The 23,239-nt window shown below is 38.0% G+C and overlaps 1 protein-coding gene across 11 annotated transcripts in view; it reads left to right on the top strand.

The window, feature by feature from the left end:
* The window catches only part of NAALADL2 (N-acetylated alpha-linked acidic dipeptidase like 2), a 412,338-nt gene that overhangs the window by 164,074 nt on the left and 225,025 nt on the right, over positions 1-23,239 (top strand). For all 11 annotated transcript variants that reach the window (XM_072933148.1, XM_072933147.1, XM_072933146.1 and 8 more), the window contains one exon: positions 22,344-22,845. In XM_072933148.1, the coding sequence (XP_072789249.1) occupies positions 22,352-22,845 (494 nt within the window). In that variant the 5' untranslated portion in view covers positions 22,344-22,351. The remainder of the gene's footprint in view (positions 1-22,343; positions 22,846-23,239) is intronic.

The raw sequence follows: 23,239 nt of genomic DNA, 5'->3' as shown, positions 1-23,239 counted from the left end.
CTAACAGGCCTGGATAAGCTGAAAGCTTGATAAGGTCAGAATGGTGAATGACTGCTGGAGACATATCTTATTCAGAAAGCATTCATTTAGTTCTCTGAGTTCTTTTCTATTCATCTTTTCATCTCTGTTTTAGTTTCACATCCTATATAGAAATGTCAGTACATTATTACATTTTTTTTATTATTCTTATTATTATTACTGAGCTTTGCAGAACCGATCTTTGTTATTTTCTTTATTCTTGCCCTTTTAATAACCTTTAAATACAGGTCCATTCCTTGCTGGCAGACCAGCTACGTTGCCATGAGGGTTTGAGAAGGGACTCTTGTAGAAAGAAGAGCGTGTGCTGGGAAGCGTTAAATTTCCCTGCGTGTTATTATCTGAGTCACATCAGCTCAGTGGCACATTAAGTAATGGGCTGTCATGGTCTGTTGTCATGGAACAGTTCCCATGAACCAGCATTGGCTGTATCTTATGTAACAAGCCTATCTTTAGGCTGATGTACAGCATTTCACATTCAGCGCCGCGCAGGGATGGAGCTGATGTTTCGTTCCTGCCCCTGTCTGTATTTTTCAATGCACAAAGTGGGGGCTGTTGCCTTTTGTGCCTGCTGAAAGGAGATAACGTTTCTTCAAATAGCTGTGTTCTGGAAAGGAGAAAAGGTTCTGGATCTGTGATTTATATGTTGTAGCCTGCTGCCATGCAAGAGAGACAGAATTTGTCCTGTGGCACAAAAAAGTGCATCTGGGGAGAGTTGTTTCAGTTTTGGTGACATTTTTAAGACTCGCTTCAGGGCCTGGATCAGATGTTTCTTAGATCCCTATTGGCAAATGCCTCATTTTTGATAGAATTGTTTAGGGTGGAGAAGACATTTTTAATATTATCAAGTCCAACCATTAACCCAGCACTGCCAAGGCCACCACGAATCCATGTCCCTAAGAGCCACAGCTACATTTCTTTTAAATGCCTCCAGAGCTGGCACTGAACCACTTCCCTGAGCAGCCTGTTCCAGTGCTTAACAGCCCTTTCCATGCAGAAATTTTTCCCATATCCCATCTGAACCCCCTGGCACAACTTGAGGCCATTTCCTCTTGTCCTGTTGTTTGTGACCTGGGAGAAGAGACCGGCCCCCACCTGGCTGTAACCCCCTTCCAGGTGCCTGCAGAGAGTGAGGAGGTCTCTCCTGAGCCTGCTTCTCTCCAGCTGAGCCCCTTTCCCAGCTCCCTCAGCCCCTTCTGGTGCTCCAGACCCTTCCCCAGCTCCGTTCCCTTCTCTGGACACGCTCCAGCCCCTCCATGTCCTTCTTGGAGTAAATGGCCCAAAACTGAGCACAAGATTTGAGCGCTGGAGCTGCTCAGCTCAGCAGCAGAGAAATATCACATTCCCAGGGTGACCTTTGAGGAAAATCACTAATTTCTTTGTTTAGAGTGCAGAGGGCACAGGTGTCATAGAGCAGTTGCTGGTAAATGGAGTATATTATTTCTATATCAGTGTCACACTGTCAGAAAGTGGCACTTTGTTAAGATAATGTGACCTTTAGAATAATCATTTAGTCTTCTATTCTTTCTCTGGTACCGTGAATCTTTACTTCTAATTCTTAATGTTTTTCGATGAAGTAGAAGTAACACAAAATTCAGTTATTCATGTTCTGTCCTTTTAGCTGTATTAGATATTTTTCTTCATAAATGGCAAAGGTGCCATTTTATCCGTGAAAAACTTCTGTTTGCTGACTGTAAAATGTACATCTGTTCTAAAATGTAAGTTTGGTAAGCATTTACATATTTTATAAAGGAAAGAAACTGATACAAGAATAAGGATCAGCTGCTTTCCAATGGTTTCTGTGAGGAAAAAAGTGGATTAAAAAATGCTCTGTGAGCTTTGTGCTAGGTTGTCTGTTCTAGAAAGGGAAAGCCACAGTGCTGGAGCAATTATTATTTAAAAGGGAAAATATGAGACTAGGTTAGATAATAACAGTTTGAATATTAGCAATGCTACCTGCTAGTGCTTTTATTTTCATTAAGTTCTTAATACTTTTTTTTAAGAGATTCCCCAGCTTCAAAATTTTCCTTCTCAGTCTGATCATCCTTATTAAACACTCGTTGAATCAGCTTTCTTTTGGAGCTGCTCCATGAAATATGAGTCATGTAATACACTCTGGGTCAAAGAAACAGACTTCTCTGCTTCCATAAATATGTCCCAGTTTTAGAAATGAAGTTTGGTGATTTTTTTGTTTCTTTGTTTATTTGTTTTGGTTTTTTTAACTATCAAAAGATGTGGGTGAAAGCTTTCTATCCTACAAAGCTGGTTTCCAGCAATTGCTGCTCTTTGCTTTCATGTCATGAAGCCTGTGGTCATAGAAAAAGATTCTGCTACTCAGAATAGGAACTGGAGGTCTGCTTTATTATTTTTAAACCTCACTATTGTGATATGAGTAAAAATACAGTAGCAAAATACAGCTCAGTAGCTTAATATGCATATTTTATTACTGGAGAAATGTAGATTTTTCCCTGGAGACAAAAACATTTTTAGAATAGAGGCTGCCTGTTCAAAAAAACATAGTAATGTAGCGATGTTACAGCAATTTGTTTGTTCTAATTATACAGAAGTCCTTCAAAGTATGTGAAAGTATACACTTAAATACCATTCTGAATTATCTATGAATTTCCATATAAAATCTCATCATTGTTGCTGTACATGGATAACTGAATAAAAATCAGTGCTGATATAAGAAATGTAACATATATTAATATTTCTGAGAAAAAGAAGGAAATCCTGCTATATTTTGTTTGTGCTTAAAATTTGAAAATTGGGTTCTGTGTTTAACAGCAGCTGCTTGAACTTTGTTTTACTTGGAATAAAAAAAAAAAAAAGATCCTTTTAATGGCAATATTTAGCAAGCATTCTGGGAAAAAGGAATTTAGTTTCTAAGCCCTGTTCAGTTTTGAAACCGTGGAAAGTTATAAAAAAGTATGGGGATTACTTTTGATATGTTTTTTGAAAATGATACATTTCTATTTCTGGAATCAGAAAACTTGATTTTTATATTTTTTTTTTTTTTTCAAAAGGAAGGGTGATCATATAATCCAGTTGGAATAAAACTTAATTTTTCATAACATTTTTATATGAATATTACCATTAGCAAACTTTCAGGTCTTCCAAATTGTCAAAAAAAAAAAAAAAATCCCCAAAATCCCCCCAGCTTACAGCTGCTAATGTTTCCTAGTATGAATGTATTACAGGATCTTGAAAACTGCTGGAGAAGAAGAAAGCACAAACAAGGAGAGCATCTCCCCATAAACTTTTTAATAGTATTTTAAGCAGATACTAGACAGACTGTAGATGTGTCAGGTTTGTTAAAGCTAATACTTCAGCTCAGGGAACCCATTTGGCACTTGAAGTAAATCTCCCAGATGGAACAATATCATTAAAAATTAATTATATAACCACTGGACCTGTCTTTAAAGACTTTTGAACTGCTGAGGCTTTCTAATCAGATATTGTTGCTCCAGTTCACCAGTGAAGCGAATCCAATGACTTTTCTGGTGTGTGGCCTACTTCTGTTAATGAAAGTACAATTTATTCACTTCAACATACAGACTGTAAAACTAATCTCCTGGTTGACATTATTCTCTTCCACGTGTTTAACTTCTCTTCACAGAACAAAAAAAAAATGTATATAGTAAATCAGAAGGGACACATCAATCAACTTGGCACCGTTTAAAAGCCAGTTAGAGTAGGGGATGGTGGTGTTTGATGCTGAGCCTGGTCTTCCCTGGCCTGCCCTGTCTGTATGAGTTATATCAGGCATGTTATTCTTTGTAGGGTCTTTTGCACTCAAGAAAGCTTTAAAAATTAATTTTTTTTAAGAAGCTTGTTTAGTATTTTTGTGTTTTCTTCTTCTCTCTGAGTTTTCTCATGGCTACTTATCACTATTCACTGCTGTGGTGTAACTTTTGGATGATAAATGTTCCTCAGAAACTTAACAGCACTTTGATTTGCTCTACATCTGTTGCAGTTGATGGTGGACAAAACAGACCAGCTGGCTCTTGCTTTACTTTCTGCTCTTTTTCTGAGGCAATTCACTCAAATTCACTCATTTTTATGCTCAATATTGTGCAGGGGTGCCTTGAGGCAGCTGCTGAGCTGCTGCTGTAGGGATGGTCATGTCCCACTGCATATCTGCATCTACCATGTCTGTCTTTATATTCATATAAATGTGGATATCTCCTTTAGGTAAGGCTCTTACACTTCAGGTTGTTTTTGGTTTTTTTTTTAATTCTGGAGGACAGAGCAGGTTGTTTCTGAGCTGGCTGCCCTTTTCTAGCAAGAGCTTCCCTCAGCCTGTTCCTCACATGTCCAGCTACATCACCTTTAGGGCTGTTTGGAGTAATTTTAACAGTTAAAATCTTAATATTTGCCACTAAACATTGAAACCTGGTAGTTCTTACTGCCACTTATATTTTCTAATAAGGTATTTGTTGCCACAAAAGTAGTTTAGTGGTAGTGCAGATTTTAAAGAAGATACTAGATAATAACGTTCATTTATTCTGTATATAGCAATAGAAAATACATGCATATATATAGTTGTGTGCATGTACATTTGCATATACTTAATAATGTGCATAATTTGTGTATAGAACATCATCCATTACTAAAAAAACCAAAAGCAACCAAAAGCCCCCAAACAACAACAGCACAGGACATGCAGAGGATTTTAATTAGACTCTGGCTTCAGACTCTTTTTTCCAAAACACTCTGGTGTAGGTACTCTGAAAAGTAAGGTAAAGCTTCATTAAAAAGCATTCAATTAAAAAAAATTTAATTGTCTTATGTGGAAATCGCACCGTTACACTCTGAACTCATATGTCATATTTATTAAAATTTGATTTGAACTTCCTTTTCAAGTGACAAGCATGGCACAGAATTAAATGGTATTTATTATTGTTTTCATTATGAGGTTTATATTTTTCTGAGTTTATTTAGCATTTCAAGCTATACATCATAAACCTAGCTGGAATGATACTGGGGATTTTGATGTTTCTACAGCCAAGTGACCTTTTGTGATATTTCTGTTCTATTCTGTTAACTTATAGAGGAATAAATTGTGAGAATCAAAAAATGAAATTATAGAAAATAATTGTAAATGCTTCACCTCTCTTCTTTTACGCCATTTACCTACTCAGTAAAAAATGGGAAAAAATAAGAGTGTAACAAAGACAGGGTGACACGACAGGAAGCTGTGCTGGTTTTTTGTTTGCTGTGCATTCTAAGGGAGAAGTTGATCCCAAGCTGGCACTGACTAGATGCACAATTTGGAGAGACCTTATCTTACTTGTTTACAAAATTTAATGCTAAATAATATTTCATATGTTATTTTATAGTACCATAAAATTCAGAACCCAACTTCCATAATCTGTTTCTGTATGGAATTTGCTGAGAAATGGAACTAATAAAAAAATAATGCAATGAAAGGTTGCATTATGAGCTGCCTAAATCACAAGCCTAGGGTTTTTACTTCCAATTAGGCAGCCAATTATGGCATTTGAAGTCAGAATGAAAATAACCCAAAAATTCAACTAGTGATTTTTATGATGTTTCTTCTATACATTAAATTACTACTTACACTTTGTGCCTCGGATATTGTGTCTCTTAAAACCATTTGACCTTTCCATAAGGACGAAATATACTGTTCTATGACAGTATATGAAAGTATTATGTATAAACTTGTATTATTTTGGAGTAATTTCACAAACATTAATTCCAACTTACACCCAACCTTCCTTTTTTCTTCTATATCTTAATGTCTCACTAGCAGACATCCCATAATGCCAGCAGGGGCTGGAACGTGCTGAGTCTCAGTGACAATTTGCTGATTATTCCAATTCATTTGCATTAGATTTCTTACATTTTTTGCCTTAATTTATGCCCATAATACAAATGGTGATGCATCTCTGATGTAATTTCACATTCCTTAGGTTAGGATGACTCAGCACCACTGACTTAAAATGCCAATGAAACCTTGTGTGCCTCAGTGTTTATCTCATCATCCTCAGCCTCTCTGTAGGCAGCAATTCCTTGTCTAAAATATGAAGATGCCATAAGAGCTTTCAGGAGAGCCTTTTTTCTCTTTTCCCCTTCATGGGTATTAAGTAGATAACACAATATTGGGCTGGGGGTTTTGTTTTGTTTGGTTGGTTTTGTTTTTATTTTTTTTCTCCTGTTTTTGTTTTTTCCTTCAGTGCTCTTCTCTCATTTTCATTTAATTGCTCAGTTCAACTCTGATGTCTCGTCTGTATCGCAGTGCTCTATGTCCATGGGATTCTGTGCTTCTGCATGCAATGAAGAATTAATAAGACCAGCATTTCTTCATTGCTTTCACACTTCAGAAGTATCAGAGTTCTGAATAGAAGCAAGAGCAGATGTGTGTGTATCTTTCTGATCTCTTTATACCTGCAAAACTTAAGGTGTTTTTTTTTTTTTTTTTTTTTGTATTGCTGTTACTTTCTTGTCTACAAGGACAATTTATAATTTATCATGCTAATTTTATTTTCCCTCTTAAATGTTGTGTTAGGAGTAAAACATAGTCTATAACTTTGTGTTTATTACTCTTTCCAGCTGCAGAATAGATGAGTGGAAGATCAATGCCAATTCAACTAAAGCTATTGCACTGCAATTAAAAGATCAGACTGGACATTGTTATTCCCTCCCTATTTCTGTTTTTTAGTGGGGAGGGGGGTTTGGAAAGATGTTCTAAGAGTTGTGTAATTAAATTATTACCTGCTGTATCACCATCTGCTTACATGATTCTGAAGCGTTTCTAACCTTGGTGTGTGTGTGTGTGTTCACTTCATGACTTCAAGGAAGTGCCAGAAAAGCGGTGAATGTACTCCACAGAGGGACACACACCCTCCAAGCAGTCAGTCTTGATTGTTCTGGACATAATTAAGCATATTTTATCTAAATATAATTATTTAGTTTAAAAACATAGCGAAAATATTCTTATTTTCTATAGTCAAATATTCCTTATGGGATGAAGACCTACTCAAGATCGTTGCTCTGGATAAACATTACTATTAGAATATTCCTAGGTAACGTCATGTATGATTGTTTTAAATTTAGCTCAATACTTGTATCATTATCTTTTAAAAGATTTAACTCAATTCTTGCAATCTACAGTATGCTGCAGGTAAATCTTTAAAAATAACTAGATCTGGATGCTCATGGGAAGCCTGCCAAATAGGGGGACTTAGATATCAATGCTTAAATACTTCAGGTATGTGTTTGTTTTCAACCCTTAATGTTACTTCATTCAAAGCAGTTAGAATGGTCAGAGGGGTGAGGTTGGAGTGAAAGCAAAAAAGCAAGGTGTCCTTTTAAATTAGAGAAGAAATATGAGATGTGAAATCTGCATGGAGGAAGGACAGTAAGATCTGGCTGTAGTCAGGTAGTAGAAGAGCATTCTGCCCGGACTCGGTAGGTTATTAGAGTGTGTTTATAGTGGCCATGGGTATCTTTGGAAACATCCATTGGACCCAGGTGTGGTGGTGAGTGGGTTCCAGTTTGTTGGGGTGTTGCTCCAGAACCACCCAGCTCTGCTGACTGGATGGGTTGTGCTGCTCTTGGCTTACACAATGCAGACCTTCTGGCCCACAAACTGGCTTTGAGCTCATCTCAGTCCAGAACTGGTCTTTGTCATTTATTAAAATAGAAGAAGTAAATAGTGAGACATCTTGATGATCACCAGTTTACGAGTTTAAACAAATAATGAGGCAAACAACCATCATTATTAGCTCATAATTCAAGGTGTGTGACTCTGTTCTGCTGGAGTCAGAGCACAGTTTAGGGGAACTGACCAAACTGATTTCCTTTGATAGTTAAGCAGCCTGTGCAGCCCACATTGTGTCAGGATGAAGGAAGTGATGATGATCCTCTCAAACACTTGCAGGCTGGGAATTCCATCGACTGTTGCATTCATTAATGATCTTAAGACTTTCACTTTGTGACTCAGGTCTGATGGGCTCATTAAGTGAGAGTCCTTTCAGGTTTTATTCAGCTGTGTGAAGCCTAAATTGTGATAGGGCTCTAAGATTTTGCTTACTACCATCTTATTGAAGTTTTCCAATTTCTTACTCATGTTGCAGTCATTTTGACCTTGGTAAACCAGATTCAAACTATCTTCAAAGGCATTTAAGTAGCTTTTTTCAGTGCTGTATTCAAAATCTCTTAATACTCTCTCTACATTTCATTCCATATATATTTATTTTTCTGGTTCTCATTAATTTAATTAGATTGCAGTCCTCCTTTGCTCTTTTCTATGAGATTGCTCTGCTGGATAAATACATTTTAACTTTGATGGCTTATGCTAGAGGTGCATCCTCATAGGTATCTACTCAAATAAAAGTGCACAGAGTATTCTCCTTTTCCCATAAACAAAATTCCCAATACAGTCACTAAAATTACTAGTTTTTGATAATCTGCATCTCTAATGAGAAAGTCATCTCTTTACTTCAATGGTAGCTACTTCAATGATACATAAAAGAGCTTTAGAACAGTGCTGATATTGTTTTTGAAATCACCCAGCAGCGTAACAACCAGCTTGGATATAAAATTCAGTTCTCCAATTGTTTGTAGTTGTCTGCACTAGGTAGAAAAGTTTATGGGCATTTAGCCAACTGCCTTTTTATATGTTGCATCCTGTTTTGACATTAATCCATAAAAATAAACTCCATATGTAGCTCAAAAAATGATCTTTGTGGGTCCCAATTTACAATGGCAATAATTGAAATTATTGCTTTCATGTCCCAGATGGTGACTGTGGTAGATAATTGTATTCTCTCCAATTATTTTGGATTAAGTTTAGCAGAGGAAGGTAAAACTCCAGTATGGTTTTGAGACAGCACACAGTATTTTATTGGTTTAACTTAAGGCTTAATTATTTCCAGGATCTAAAAGTAAGAGAAAAATGGAGATGAATTACAGGTCCAGAAGAGATTTATGAAGTATTTATGTGTTACTTACATACAGATGTGGCACAGTGGTCACTGTAGGGTTACTGTCTTCTCATTCAATGTGACGGGCTTTGGGCACGACCTTGTAATTTTTATATTTGAGAATTTAGTAAAAAAGTCTGAAAATGGGTAATGGAACTTGCAAGTTTTCGCCAGTCTCAGGCCAAACCCTTTGTAATGTCTGGCAGGGCAGCTACAGCCTTTGCATCTGGGTGAGGCAGTCATGGCTTAATATGTTTAAAAGAGATTGAAAAAATGAGTAATTAACTAACATCCTGATAGCCAATGACATGTTATGAATTGTAATGATTTTGCTTGTGTTATAACAAGTTTCAGGCTGTATTTTGGTAGTATAAATATTTTGTGATAGAGCAGTGCTTTGTGACTCCCTGAGTTTTACATTTTCATGCCATTTACCTAACATTTGATCTCAAAACAGCTTTACTTTTAAGTGCTATTGAAGATCATTTATTTTTAATAATGCCCAAGTTCATAAATAAATTACACAAGCTATGAGACATGCTTAATATAGTTCACTGTGTTTCTAAATACCCTTAATACATAAAGAAATTGCAGGTATGTCCCATATCTAAAATACAGGGATTTCTGTGAGTTTGCTGTTGGGAAGGAAGAAAAAAAAAAGAAGAGCATTAAGATTTTCAGTCTTGAATTTCTGTTAATGTGCAAACTGTTTTCTAATGTCGATTCTTGATTCATTTTAATTATAAATTTAGTCATTCTAAATTTTTTATAAGCTTGGGTGACTTTTCACTAGAGACTGATTTGCCTCTTTCCTTGCTGTAAATCATGAAAAACACTGTACTGTGAAGCTCAGTGGAAGACATTTCCCTGTAAAAAAGTAGTAGAGATAAAGGAAGTGCTGCTGCTTTTTTGATTCGCGTGTCCTGATCCTCTTCCTCATGGGCATCTTCTGACTTCTCTTTTTTTTTTCCCCTCTCAGCTTGGAATTAGGTCATGTATAAATAAAGATGATTAAGTTGTTTTGTGAGGGAAATATTCCCTCTAAAACCCTAAATTTAATAAAAATGCACATTTTTAGTGAGGAAATGTTTATTTCTAAGAGAAATAATTAGCATGTAAGCTAAAGCAGAGCATGTTCAATTTTGAATGACATTTCTGGGGAAACTGAAAGATTTAATTTTCATTTCTTGTAGTCAAAATACAAATCTTTGTGGAGTTTAGGATCTGTATCCTATTTCTATATTTATTTATTTTTTTAAATTTGTATTTCAAAAGGGAAGAAAGGCAGGACAGACCAGGGCCATACTGCGAGTCACTATAGTGATCTAGACAATTTCCCAGGGGCCTGCAGAGAGACAGAAGCTGCATTTGAATGATGGTTGGTTATACATTTGTTTATTTTATGAAGTCTTCTCTTCTTCCTTCAAGGACACATCTAAGTACTGGAGGTAGAAACAAAGGCAGGCAATTGGACTGTAAATCATATTTTGATTAGAATTCTCTGTATAATGTTGAAAACACTCATGGAGTATTTTGCAGAATTTAATAGTTTGTATTATTGGGAGTCTCTAATAGCATGTTTGTTTCTTGGGACTCCTTTTCAGAATCTGCCTTGGATAATATTTTCATGAATAGGTTATGTTCTTTGGAAATTAGTTTATTGATTCCCTTCAGTTGGAGGGTGGATTTTGAGAACACTGGTTTGTTACTGACTCCTGGCTATGCACAGACAGTGCAAGCTGGTGACTAAGATTAAAATTAGACTGGGAATAAAATCAATGAAAACCTTTATAACTTTGAAATTTCCATGAAACTCTCAAATCAAATGTTTTTAAAATGAAGTTGTCTGAAGCAGCGCAGGTTTCCATTTGTTTGTGTCACTGGAATGATGCAGCAGATGAAGCCCAAGCTAGTAAACAATTCAATGTATTAATTGCCAGATGAAGGAAGAAAAGCCTGAATCCAGATGGTTTTCCTGCTTCAGGCAGAAGAGCTTTCAGAAAAGCCTTTTTTCTCTTTCAGCCTTCAGAGGTGTTAAGTAGACAACACAATATTGGGCTGGGGTTCTTTTTGTTTGATTTTGTTCTGTTTTTATTTTTTCTCCAGTTTTTTTTTTTTTTCTTTCTCTTCAAAAGGAGAAGTCTGCCTGGTCAAGGCCAGGTCCTGCTGTCCTGCTCAGCCTTGCTGTAAATCCAGATCTACTCCTCATCCAAACCTGCAGAGCTCCTGCAGCGAGTCCTCGTGGGAGTTCTTGTGTTTCCATCCCACTCCAACCCAGCTGCATTTACTGAAGGGTTTTTTGGAGATGTAGGATAGCAATAGCAAGGCATTGTGCCAGAAGCATGTGTGACCAAAGCTGGGCTGGCACAGACCTTATTTGTGTGTTTATGCTGTGCTTTCTTACAAAAAGGTGCGCCTGAGAAGGAAGTTTTGTCCACGTGTTGGTGATGGGGAAATGGCATCAAAGGCTGCCACAAATATGAGACCTATAAATGAAATGCTTCATTTATCAGTAATTCAGCAAACCTGCATCATTCCTGTGCTTCAAGGGTTACAAGTCAAGCAGTTTTTAGCAAGCTGCTAATCTGCTGTGCTTGCTCTATAGTTATAGTTGCTTGCTGTCCCAGGAGTTTCCAGCAAATGCTCATACAATCTGATTAACATGGTTCACATACAAAGGGCGCTGGCCTGGGGACTACCACGTCTCATTAATGGAAATGAATTTTTCATGCCATGGCTGCTATGTCTGTGTGTTAAGACTTTTCATTTCTTTTTCCAATTCTATCTCTTTTCTGTATTGTATTTTTTTAAAGAAAAATGTCCATATGAATTTTAACAACTGGTTATATTACAGGTCTGAGAGTTTTTATTTTTGCATACTGATGCTATTTTTACTAAGAAACAGATGTATTGGCAGCAGAGGAAAGAAAAAGAGTGCAATGGCATACATTTGTGTTTATATTGAACCCTTTAGCTCTGATTGAATGCTCGATGAGTTCAGCTTAAGAATGAGGTGACATGATCTGTTCTTGGCAGCAGTCCTGCTTTGTGTGGGAGGTTGGAGCAGGTGACCCTGTGAGGTCCCTGCCAGCCAACATTTTCATGATTCTGTGAATTGTCGACTTTTCAGAGGAACTTTCCAGAATTAATTCCAGTATTGTAATTGATGTATCATCCCTTTTTTTTTTTTTAAGAGGCTGTAACATATTCTGCTATGACATGAATATGGACATGTTCTGGTTTATAGCTAAAAGCAGGGACAGAAGATTTAGTCTTCTCTAGCACTGTTCCTCGGGGTATTTTGGATTACTGGTGCTTTTTAAAAAGAAAATTGAAGAGGAAGCAATTGTACATATTAAGCCAGCAAGCAAAGTATGCTCTGTGACTGATCATCCACAGCTGTTTTCCTGTGGCATTTGTTATTTAACAGTTTTTGCTGTCAGCAGATTGTCATTTTCTGATCACCTTTGTTAAAGTTCCCAAACATCACTGGCTGTCCTGTCCAGGGTGTGTACCTGCACATGGGTATCCAGCATCTTCCAGGATCATCAGCCCACACTTAGCTGATGGTATAGAGCTGAATTAGCAGAAACCATCAGCCCTTCTGTTGATGCACTGTTCCCACTTTAGAAGGGAATTGCTGCAATGCCTCTAAGCATCAGTTACGTGGTTTATAGCCTTCTTTAGCTCAGTGTACTAAGTGATATGTTTCTTGAATATGTCCTCTTTGTTCTTGTCATAATGCACACTTTGCTTCTCTTCAACTGCTAATGTCTCTAAATCAAAAGTTCTACAGCATAAACAATTTAAGCTGTAATAGCTATGCACAACCCTAGCCAAGTATAAAGAAGGTTTGTGAGAAGTTTCTCCTCTACAGTCGCTGATCTGATTCTTTTAGATTATAAGATGTGTACCATGCTCTTCTCTAAGGGGTCAAGAAGTGTTATGGTTGCTTTTTAAGAAATTATTCTTTGAGAAATGTGTATAGACTAACAGTATTAATAAGCTCAGTCTACTGGCAGTCTGTGATAAGTTGTCCATAGATGGAAGTTTGACTGTCAACCTGAGTGTGTCAAAAATGACCAGATCATGCTGAGACCGAGAATTGAGATAGTCTTTAGGATAATGGGCTTATCCAGTTTATTTATTGAAATGCCCTCGTCTCCATACAGGCTGAGAGATTTCCCTAAATAATGACTGGGAGACCATCAAAGAGAGGCTGAAGATTAAACCATAGGCTAAGCAGCTGTGCCTCTTCTCCCAAGGATGTGGTCACAGTTAGGTAGGACTTGGCTGAAAACAGCATCAGATCTGGCTGCTTTTGTGGCTTAGCTCCACAAGGGCTTAAGAGAAAGTGTGAAATTCTTCTGGAAAGCTGCTGAAAGCACGTACATTACTGATATGTGAAGCTCTACGTGTAGATCTAGTTCATCACAGAACTTAAACCTGTGTCAGAACTGCCAGAAGATAGGTGTGCAGAGGAAACAGCAGAAAGAAGGGGTGCTTCCTTGAAGTTTTATCCTCAGGAATCCACTGAGGATTCCTTTGTTGACCTGAACTAACACATCTCGGATTTTCTTTGTCAGAGAAATCATAAACTCATTTCAGCGTGTAGACATTGGCGGACTCAGGATGCTGAATGTCACACCATATTGACTATGTGTGAAAAAACATGTTCTGATAAATTCACAGGAATTGTACACCATGCAAAATTACACCTCCAGGCAGACTCAAATGACCAAACTCTGACATTTCTCAAACTCGACAGCTTATTTCAGTGGAGATTTAGGAAAAAAAAAAGGTTAAAGGACACCAAACGTATTACTGCTCTACTCTGCCTATAGCTATAGCAACTCTAAATCTTTCTAATATTACATCTTGGGGGCAATGAAGAGTTTCTCATTTAGGCCCTAGAAGTTAAAAATAAGGAAGAACAGCTGAGGGAGGTGGTGTTTGGAGAAAAGGAGAGGCTTAGGGGAGACCTCATCTTCTCTACAACTCCCTGAAAGGAGGTTTAGCCAGGTGGGGCTGGTCTCTTCTCTCAGGGAACAAGTGGTGAGATAGGAAGAAATGGCTTTAAGCTGAGCAGAGAGGGTTAGATTGGATGCAGGGAAACATTTCTTCACCGTAAGCCCTGGCACAGGGCAGTGGTGGAGTCACCACCCCTGGAGGTATTTAAAAGCCGTGGCACTTGGGGACACGGTGGCCTTGGCAGCGCTGGGTTAATGGCTGGACTGGGTGACCTTAAAGGTCTGTTCCAATCTAACCAGGTGTGCAGGGGACACAGGTGTGCTTTACAAACACGGGCTCATCTCGGGTTGCCAGGACAACACCACTCTGTGTACTTGAGCTTTAACATTTGAGAGCTCACCCAGAAAATAAATTTGGTGTGATAGTGAAGTACACTTGCTTGTTTTCTGAATTCTTTGGATATAGATCATTGAAAAGAGCAGAAAATTATGTTACTGCCTTACTGTTTTCTGCTATAAACCATGCACAGAATCATTAAAGCTGTCATCTATCAAAATATAGTAAAATTCCAATAAAGCTAAATTGTAAATGTTGCCATCTTCAGCTCCATAATATATTATTTTTAAGGGCTCCCTTGTCATTGTTGAACTTGATAAAACTGAGTAAAACCCCACTGAGCAAGAAATGAGAAAAAATCTAGAAAATGTACAAGTAAGGATTTAATTTTTTTTATACAAGTACTGACCTATTTTTCTGCAGCAAGTTAGAATAGCACAGGATGGTGACAGCAGGAGCATTTTTTGTGCCTATCAGGATTTTGAATATATCATTTAAAGTCTGGTTTTATCAAAAAAATTACTCATGACATGAGACATTAAGGCTTCGTATTTCCTCTGTATCTCTGATTTCCATGTGAAATATTGCTAATAGGAAGATTTGTCTTTTGTAACCAGCTAAGTTTGAGAAATTGATCCTAAACTCCAAAAACTGGAGCACTTGGAACAGATTGCCCAGAAAAGGTGTGGAGTTCCCATCACTGGAGGTACCCCAGAACCATCTGGATGCAATCTTGTGCTGTGTCCTCTGGGATGACCCTGCTGGGGCAGCAAGGTTGGACCAGTTTTAGATAAAATTGTATCCCAAATTCATCATCTTGTTTGTGGGTTGTGGGTTTTGTTTTTTTTTTTTTTTTTTTTAATTGTTTTTCTTTCCCTAAACAGAATATGTTAATATTTTCACTGCAAGGTTTTGTCAATGGTTGTTTAAAATCAGGAGTGGAGTTGGTGCCTATGGTGAGGCTGCATTCCTGTTTTTGTTGCTTGTAGCTCATCCATAAAAGTGACTTTTTGATTTTGGTTTTCTTTTGTTCGTTTTTGTTGTTAGTTGGCTGGTTAGTTATGGTGTTGGTTTTTTGTGGTTTGTGTTTTTTTTCCAAGATATGGGTTGAAACCACATAGTATTTTGCAATGTTGGTTTGCATCTTTTGAAGTATATCAGACTTCCAGTAGCACATTTTATTACAATGTAGTACCTTGCAAATGTTTCCAAATTTTCAAAGTTAAAATGACTTAATTTTTAAAATAATAATTTAAATAGGATTGACAGTAATTAAAGATAAAAAAAGAGTTTGAAAAATATCAAAGTGAAATAAATGTGCCCAATCTAAAGACTGGGAATGTAAAAATTTCTGAAGCAGAAATGAGTAATATAAAATTAACTTTCTTAAGAACTTCTATGGCCTGTTAGTACAGCTATTGCTGTCGGCATTTTCAAGTTAAACACCATTTACAAGGATTTTATTTCACATCAAATTCAACTATAAGCTTAAATGCAAATGCCCCAATAATAGTTTTTGTCCTGGAAAAGCTTTCTATTTTATTTCTTCCAGAGGCAATTATAATGTCTGGGGGAATGTAATGCAAAATATATTATTGATGAAACCTTGAATTTGGAAAAACGTATCTGTGCAGGCAAATTGGGTATTAGGAGAGTGTAGAGAGGGTCTGTATGAGGAAAAATGGGAAAAGAGAAGGACTGACATTTTGGAGGAAGAGCTTTGGGTGGGATGGGCAGGAGCTCAGGCTGAGTTTTGGGAAGTTAAATGGTGGGGAGGGGGTTTGGGCAGGAGGATTTAGGTGGTGGGGCTGGGGGTCCTGGTGCAGTTGAACAGAGATGTGGGACTGAATTTCTTCCCCTTACACCCAGTTTAAAAACAGTGTGTAAATACAAGTACACAACACATCCCAACTAGCCCTGAAGTCCTGACTGTCCATCTGCTTCTTTGCTTTTAGAAACACTGAAATCCTATCCAGTGCCCTTCTCAAGGAGAACAGCAGGATCTGAGTGTTGATTCCAGTGGAAAAATTAGTGATTAATTCATGAGCTAAGAAACTGGAGAGTGTGTGTGTGGCTGTTTGTCATCCTGATGTTTGCAAATGAGCAAAAAGAGTGAACAGTGAGAGAACTGAGCTGTTCCCACCCTAATGGGAGGGAAGAGCTGTCCTGGAAGCAAAGCAAAGGGAACAGCAGAGCACATCCCACAAGAAATGCACAGGCTCTACCAGAGCCATTTATACTGATCTCATTAGGCTGTAGTATTAATAAACCCCCTTGGCAGACTCTGCATCTATCTCAGATGCTGTTAGCTCCTATAAAGTTAGTAAATAGATCTGAGTTTTGTTTCAGGCAAATAGGTATTTGCAAACTAAATGTGTTTGAGAATGGGAAAGATCTGTGTTAGTAATACATGCCCAGCATATTGGAGACCAGCTAAGGCTGCCTTTTTGTTACCTGGTACTTGTCTGCTGGGGAAGAAGGAGCTTCCTGCAATCTTTCTGTGAGCCCCAAGATTTCAGTGATTCTGAAAAGGCAGCAGGCAAATATATCCATGTACCTGTGCACATCTGGATGGCCCAGGATATTACAGCTCAGGTGGCTGATGCATTTGATTGTAGGCAAATTAACTCTTGTTCCAGCTGGGTATCATCCTGCACAATGATCAATCTTATCAATCATCTTTTCAATGATCAGGGTCTTATCAATCAGGGTGCACCACAGCCCCTGTTCCTGTCATGTGGTCACCTGTTGTGTTGATACCAATGTTATCCTGGGCCACATGGCTGTTTGTGTTATCATAAAATCAATGAGAGATTTGAAGAGGTCAAATACCCTATCATTTATCTGTGCCAGAAAAGACTAACTAATGAAGAGACAGCTTTAGATTCAACTTAGCTGTGTTTTACAGACCTTTCTCCAGTCTGTTCTCTCTCTTGTTTTTGCTACAACACTGCTCAGTCTTTCAGGTTGCATTCATCTTCAGCGAAATGTGAACGGGTGAGTTTTGTCATTTGTTTTTATCTGGTGGCTCTATGGAGTGACAAGGTACTTAATTGTCCTGCTGTAACTGAACTGCTTGCCAAGCCCATATCCCAAAGCTGAGGGAAGGGAGAAATCATTACTGCATGGAATTAAGGCAGCGGTGATGGAAATATCACATTATTATTTTTGAATTACAGGGCAGTGTAACGTTGCTGTTGACAAGGGCATCATAATCTCTTCTGCAAACAAGTTTTGTCAGGGATTTAGAACTCTGCAGAAATTTGTCTGGGCCTGAAACTTGGCATCATCTCTTTTGACAAAGTACTAATTTGTTGTCATACATACTTTTAAGCCTTGCAAGTGCAGTGGGTGTTGAGCTCCATGATAAGCACAGCTATTGGCCCTTTCAACAGGTGATGCTGCATCTATTTTGGGGGCTTCCCCAGACACAAAAAGAGTACAAGGATTTAAAATCACTCTGTATGGGGGATACTGAGAGGAAAATAAAAAGGAAAGACCCCTTCAGAATGAGATGAGCCAGCAACCCTGGAATTTTGGATTTATGACTGTACAAAGAAGTCACAATGCCTTTAGGAGAATTCCTGGGTGACTTTTGCCTTTTCAGTGCTGAGCACGAAGTGGCCTGAGAAGGGCTCTCTGTGGGCAGCCCATTAACACTTGCCACACTTCCTGCTGGACATGAGCCTGATAATTGTCTCAGCTATTTATGAGCTGCATTTAAAAACTGCAGCACCAGTCGCAAACAATTTACACTAGTAAGCTCATATTGCATTCTCCTTGTTGGTTTAATAAAATGTTCATGTAAATTCACCTTTCTGTTATGGAGGTGTTGGTGGGTTGGCAGGTCCTTTAATGAAGATCATATTCTATAGTTTTTAAAAGCTTTTCTGATAAGGGATTGAAGCAGGGAAAGTTGTCAAGAAAAGAAGTTTCTGGTGGTTCCATAACAAGATGTTCCTATCAGGCAGGATGTAAATGTGTTATTTTTAAGGTCAAAGCATAGGCAGAGAGTTTTGAAATGGGCTCGTTAAGGCAACAACAATCTGATAAAGCTGACTGTCCTGATTTCTTGTGTATAGTTAATTGAAAGGATATTCAGCTTTGGTTTGATACCTCTCTATAAACATTCTGCCCACAAATCAATGGAAGTATAGAAATGTACATCAGCTTTATTGGTCATCAGCTTGGCTCTGTCCAGTATTCCAGAGTTTATGATCCCCTTTGCTGTCCCTGTAGAGTGGCTTTAAAGCTCACTTGGTGCATATTCAGACTTCTGGCATTTTGCAGTTGCTCTTTTATCTTCATAATAAAACATGTATTTAACAACAATTAAATGTTGAAACAGCTTGCTGGCAGATGGGGTGAATTTTCTATCTCCTGAAGTTTTCGAAAATGTCTTTCAAAAATATGTTCATTTTATGGTCTGTGTTATAGAGAAGACTGAACTAGAGTATTGTAGTGGTTTTTACTTGACTTCATTTTTTTCTGTATTTCTATTGTCTTTTTTTTTCGCAATTCACTATTATTGTAAATATGTAGTGTTTTCTTTCTCCTTCCAGTTCCAAGCCAAAACTACATTTAATAAATAATATTTAAGTTATACTTACTTCCTTAACCAGATAAACACCAAATACTAAATAGAACAGGTGATACAGATTGCATGGCACAAATGATCTGTGCCTTAAGAACCAGGAGACCCTTTGTCAAATTACTTTTGGAATGGTTAAATGCAGTGCAGGCCCTGATCTCAGATACTTCAAGGTAAGTTGTGCTGTGTCCTTAGACTGGAGCAATGAGCTTAGAAATATTAGTGGGAATAGTGAAGTTAACAACTGCAGCTACTCTTGCATTCTTTGCATTCTTTAACTAAAGGACGTGTGTTGCTAATGAGATCCCCGACTCCAAAGACTGGTCTCAAATATAAAACTGAATTAAACTGCTTATGTGTTTGTTGGTTTGTTTGTTGGGGTTTTTTTTGTTTTTTTTGTTTGTTTTTTTGTTTTTTTTTTTCTCCTGAAGTGAGGAAACTGGTTTTGGTGCTCTGAATGGAAATTGAATAGCTGAGATGCTAAGCTGTGGAATGGGGTTACTACTCATCTGCATAATAACCATTTCAAGAAATTTCATATGAATTTTTATTATGCATTTATATGTAAATTTAAATAACCTTTATTAATACACTCCATTGAACAATAACACACTTTTAAAAATATCATAAATATGGGGGAAATTTAACTACCACAGATAGGCAATGGTCAACATTTATATGCTCAACAAGATTAATACTTGCCACGAAACTGCATCTGAAAAACTGCCTTAATTCTGGTTTATGGCTAGTACTGTAGTAATCTGCCAAGGCTTTACCTATTTGCCTAAAACAGTTTGTTAAGTGACTTCAGGAATTCTAGAGCTGAAATCATGAGTTAATGAAATGCAGTGATGATTTGTTTTGCTTTAAAGGATAAAACATCAGTCTTTAATTTCTAATAAAAAGCAATACGAAGTGGAGTTGGAAAGATGTGGTTCTTGGGCAGTTGGTATTACCTAGCAGTGATCTCTGTCACTGATGGTTTGCAAGTTAATCTTTCCATTAACAGACTAGGAGACAGAGTGAAAGGGCAGATAAATAGCTTGAAAATGAGTTATCTGAATTTTCCAAAGAATATTAATACATGGTTTGATGTCCATCTGGTGCTTGGCAGGAAGCTCAGTGCAGCAGGCGTCATTTTTGGGGCTGGCATTATTAAATATCTTCCTGAACAACCTGGATGGAGAGGCAGATTGCTCCCTTGGGAGATCTCCAGGTGATTCAGAACCCTGGGCATTGTGGTGCTGAAGTTCAGAGGATCCCTCACACACCTGAGGGCTGGGCTAACAAACTCCACCGAGGGCTGTGGGAGTCCAGGGCTTCCCTCTGGCTGCCCTGGTGGGTCTGGGACCCTGGCAGGGGTCAGGAACCCCCCTGGACAGAGCCCCCAGAGACACTGTCTGTGATCTCTGTCCATGGAAAAGAGTTTTCAATCTTACAGGATCAATTACCAGCTCTGAGTGTTTGATATCAGTAATAATTAAGTGTGGCACAGGTGCGAAAGTGAAATTTTAGGATTCTAGATTAGGGGTTCAAAGGGGACAAGAGGGAGGAAATTTGGTGTGCCTTGTCCTTTTTCTCCTTCTTCATGCCCTCCATGTTTCACTGCAGTGTTGGCATTTTTCTGTTGGTTCAGGCTGGGGACACACTGTCCAACGTAGGTGACAGATATTGGCACGTTATTGTAAATCCAGCACAGGTAGTTTGTGGTATTTAATGTTTGTAACATCCCACTGAGGGCAGAGCCCCACACGCTGCCCTGCAGGACAGAGCTGCAGCAGGGCAGCAGAACATGTTAGAGATAAACAGAATAAACAACCTTGAAACCAGCACAGACAAATTATGGCTTCTTCTTTGGCAATGGGGCAGAAAGACAGAGACTTTCTACAATCTGGGAATCATCAATGCCAGAGATTCTGACAGAGGGCAAGCACAGCAGCTTTGCACCTCTTTGACTTTGCAGCCATTTGTGGACTCTGCTGGAATTTAAAGACTAAATTTGCAGTCGTTATTTAAATAAATAATGCGGGCTTTCACACTATTTAAGAGGCTTTAGTTCAGCTCACTCTAAATTCTGGTGCTCCCAGTGCACCTGGAAGAGTTGGGGCTGCAGAGGGAGAATGGATTTGCAAAGGGACTGGAATGGTGGCTTGGAAGGTGTGGGCTCTCCTGGCTGTTCCCAGGCTGTCTGACAGTTATAGGTGAGGGATATTTATATGGCTGTAGGGGGAAAATAGGCACTGTAAATTGGTATTGTATAGAGGCAGATAGCCTTTCAGGGGACAATAGGCTGTTTCATTATATTGGAGCTTGCCAGCAGTTCGCTCTCTTCAGAGAGCTTCAAAAAGCTGAATTCCACTTTGCCATTACAGTGGGTTCCTCTGTTATGTGGTAATGTTATTTGGAGGTGAGTCTCAGAGAGTGAAAATGCCTTAAAACGTAAAAATGGAGTGGTAATGTAGTGTTGTAGGTGTCAGTCTAGTGTTCCTCACTATGAGAGGTTTCATATCTTTATTTTTCATCCTATTCTAATTGAGAAGTGAGTCTGATGTTTGAAAAGCCCTAAATTACAGATGCTTATGTGTTGGAATGGCTATTGTCAGTGTGTGGGGGGAAAGGCACCCTGTTGTTGCAGTCTGTCAAAAATGATTTGTTGAAAATTGACTTTGAGTGTTTGTACTGGAGGTCAGAGTTCCCTGTAGAGGGCTTCTACTTCCACAGAAATATCTAGAAGTGCTACAGTTATGCCTTGCTATTAAAAGAATGATTTTGTTACAAATACTTACCTGGCAGTGCTTTTGATTCATTAAAATGGGAAAAATAAGTGGAGCAAAACAGCTGGGACAATTTCTAAGTAAATTCATCAGTCATTCCAGAACTATGCATTTAAAATACCTATAAATAATAGAATGCTCCATCTAAATGGAAGCCTTTTATTGATATGTAAGTACAGTGTCACCCTGAAGTTTCTTTTTTAATTTATCATTTCCATGTGTTTAGAATCAGATCAGGCAATTCATATTATTTCCAGCTTTTCAACTTTATTTTAGCAGCATTATTTTGTATGGTATGTGAAATGAAATTGCTGCGCACAGTTGTTAAGCTTTAAAATTACTTTCAGGTAACAAATAATTGTTTTGGAAACTCTGAGCCTTCACTCAATTTTTTAATATTATCTCGAGGACTGACAAAATAATTGGATAATTTCAGTGGTTTGCCATTGGCACTTTTAAATTCCTTTTATTCATATTGTTACAATATATTTCCCATGATGATGTTCATGGGACTGCTGATCCTGCAAAAGACAGGACAGTGGAAATGGGGACAGTGAAATACTGAGAACCCAATTTTTTGGGCTTTATTGTCTGTTTCGTTCCCTCAGGTTTACAAAGAATAAACAAATTGTTTATGTGTGCATATAGAAACAAACATTTAGGTTTTAAATTTTGTTTTAATAGATAAAAAGATGGCCTATCACAAAGTGAACGCAGACCAGAGAGCACAGGGGCACTCTCCATACCTCGACAACGATGAGCTCCAAGCCACAGCGTTGGACCTGGAGTGGGACATGGAAAAGGAGCTGGAGGAGCCTGGATTTGACCATTTCCGACTGGACAGCTCAGCCCAGCAGCACCTGGGGAACTCTCAGAGCCCTGACCTCGACCTGGAGCCCATCCAGCCTTCCTCTTCCCCAAAGGGAAGATTCCAGAGGCTCCAGGAAGACCCTGACTACATCTCCCACTACACCAGACAGGCACCAAAGAGCAACCGCTGCAGCTTTTTTAGGATACTGAAAGTATTTTGCACTGCTTTGATTTTATTTATTTTTGGAATTGTCATAGGATATTATGCACGCAAGAAATGCCCTTCTCCCCCAACATCTCAAGAACCAAATAATCCTCAAATCTACCACAAAATTCTCAAGGAAATCAAAGCTGAAAATATTAAACAGATTTACAGGTACGTACCTTGGCAGATTTTTTGTTGAAATACTCTCAGGTCCCACTGTTAAGTCTTCACCTGATTTTTTTATGTGGAATCTTATTTACAAACCCTGACTTTTTTTTTTTTTTTTTTTTTATGTTCAGTTTTATCATGACACTTGGGAGATGTTCATAAGCGAATTTACAAAATTCATTTTTTGATAATGCAAATTTGTGCTAATCATAATAGGTTTTGCTTTAATAATGTTCTATTGCTAAATTTATTATTATCTTTAATGTAAATGAATTGAAAAACACAGATAATTCAAATTGAATTTAAATACAGACAATAGAACAGCTGTCCTAGATCCAGCTGACTGCCAAATAACAGTATTGAAAAGCAAGGTTGATATGATGTTTTGTAATATCTG

The sequence above is a fragment of the Taeniopygia guttata genome, chromosome 9 (genome assembly GCF_048771995.1).
Source record: "Taeniopygia guttata chromosome 9, bTaeGut7.mat, whole genome shotgun sequence".
Lineage (NCBI taxonomy): Eukaryota > Metazoa > Chordata > Aves > Passeriformes > Estrildidae > Taeniopygia > Taeniopygia guttata.
Note: the sequence above shows the minus strand (reverse complement) of the source record. Positions and strands in the feature narration are given on the sequence as shown.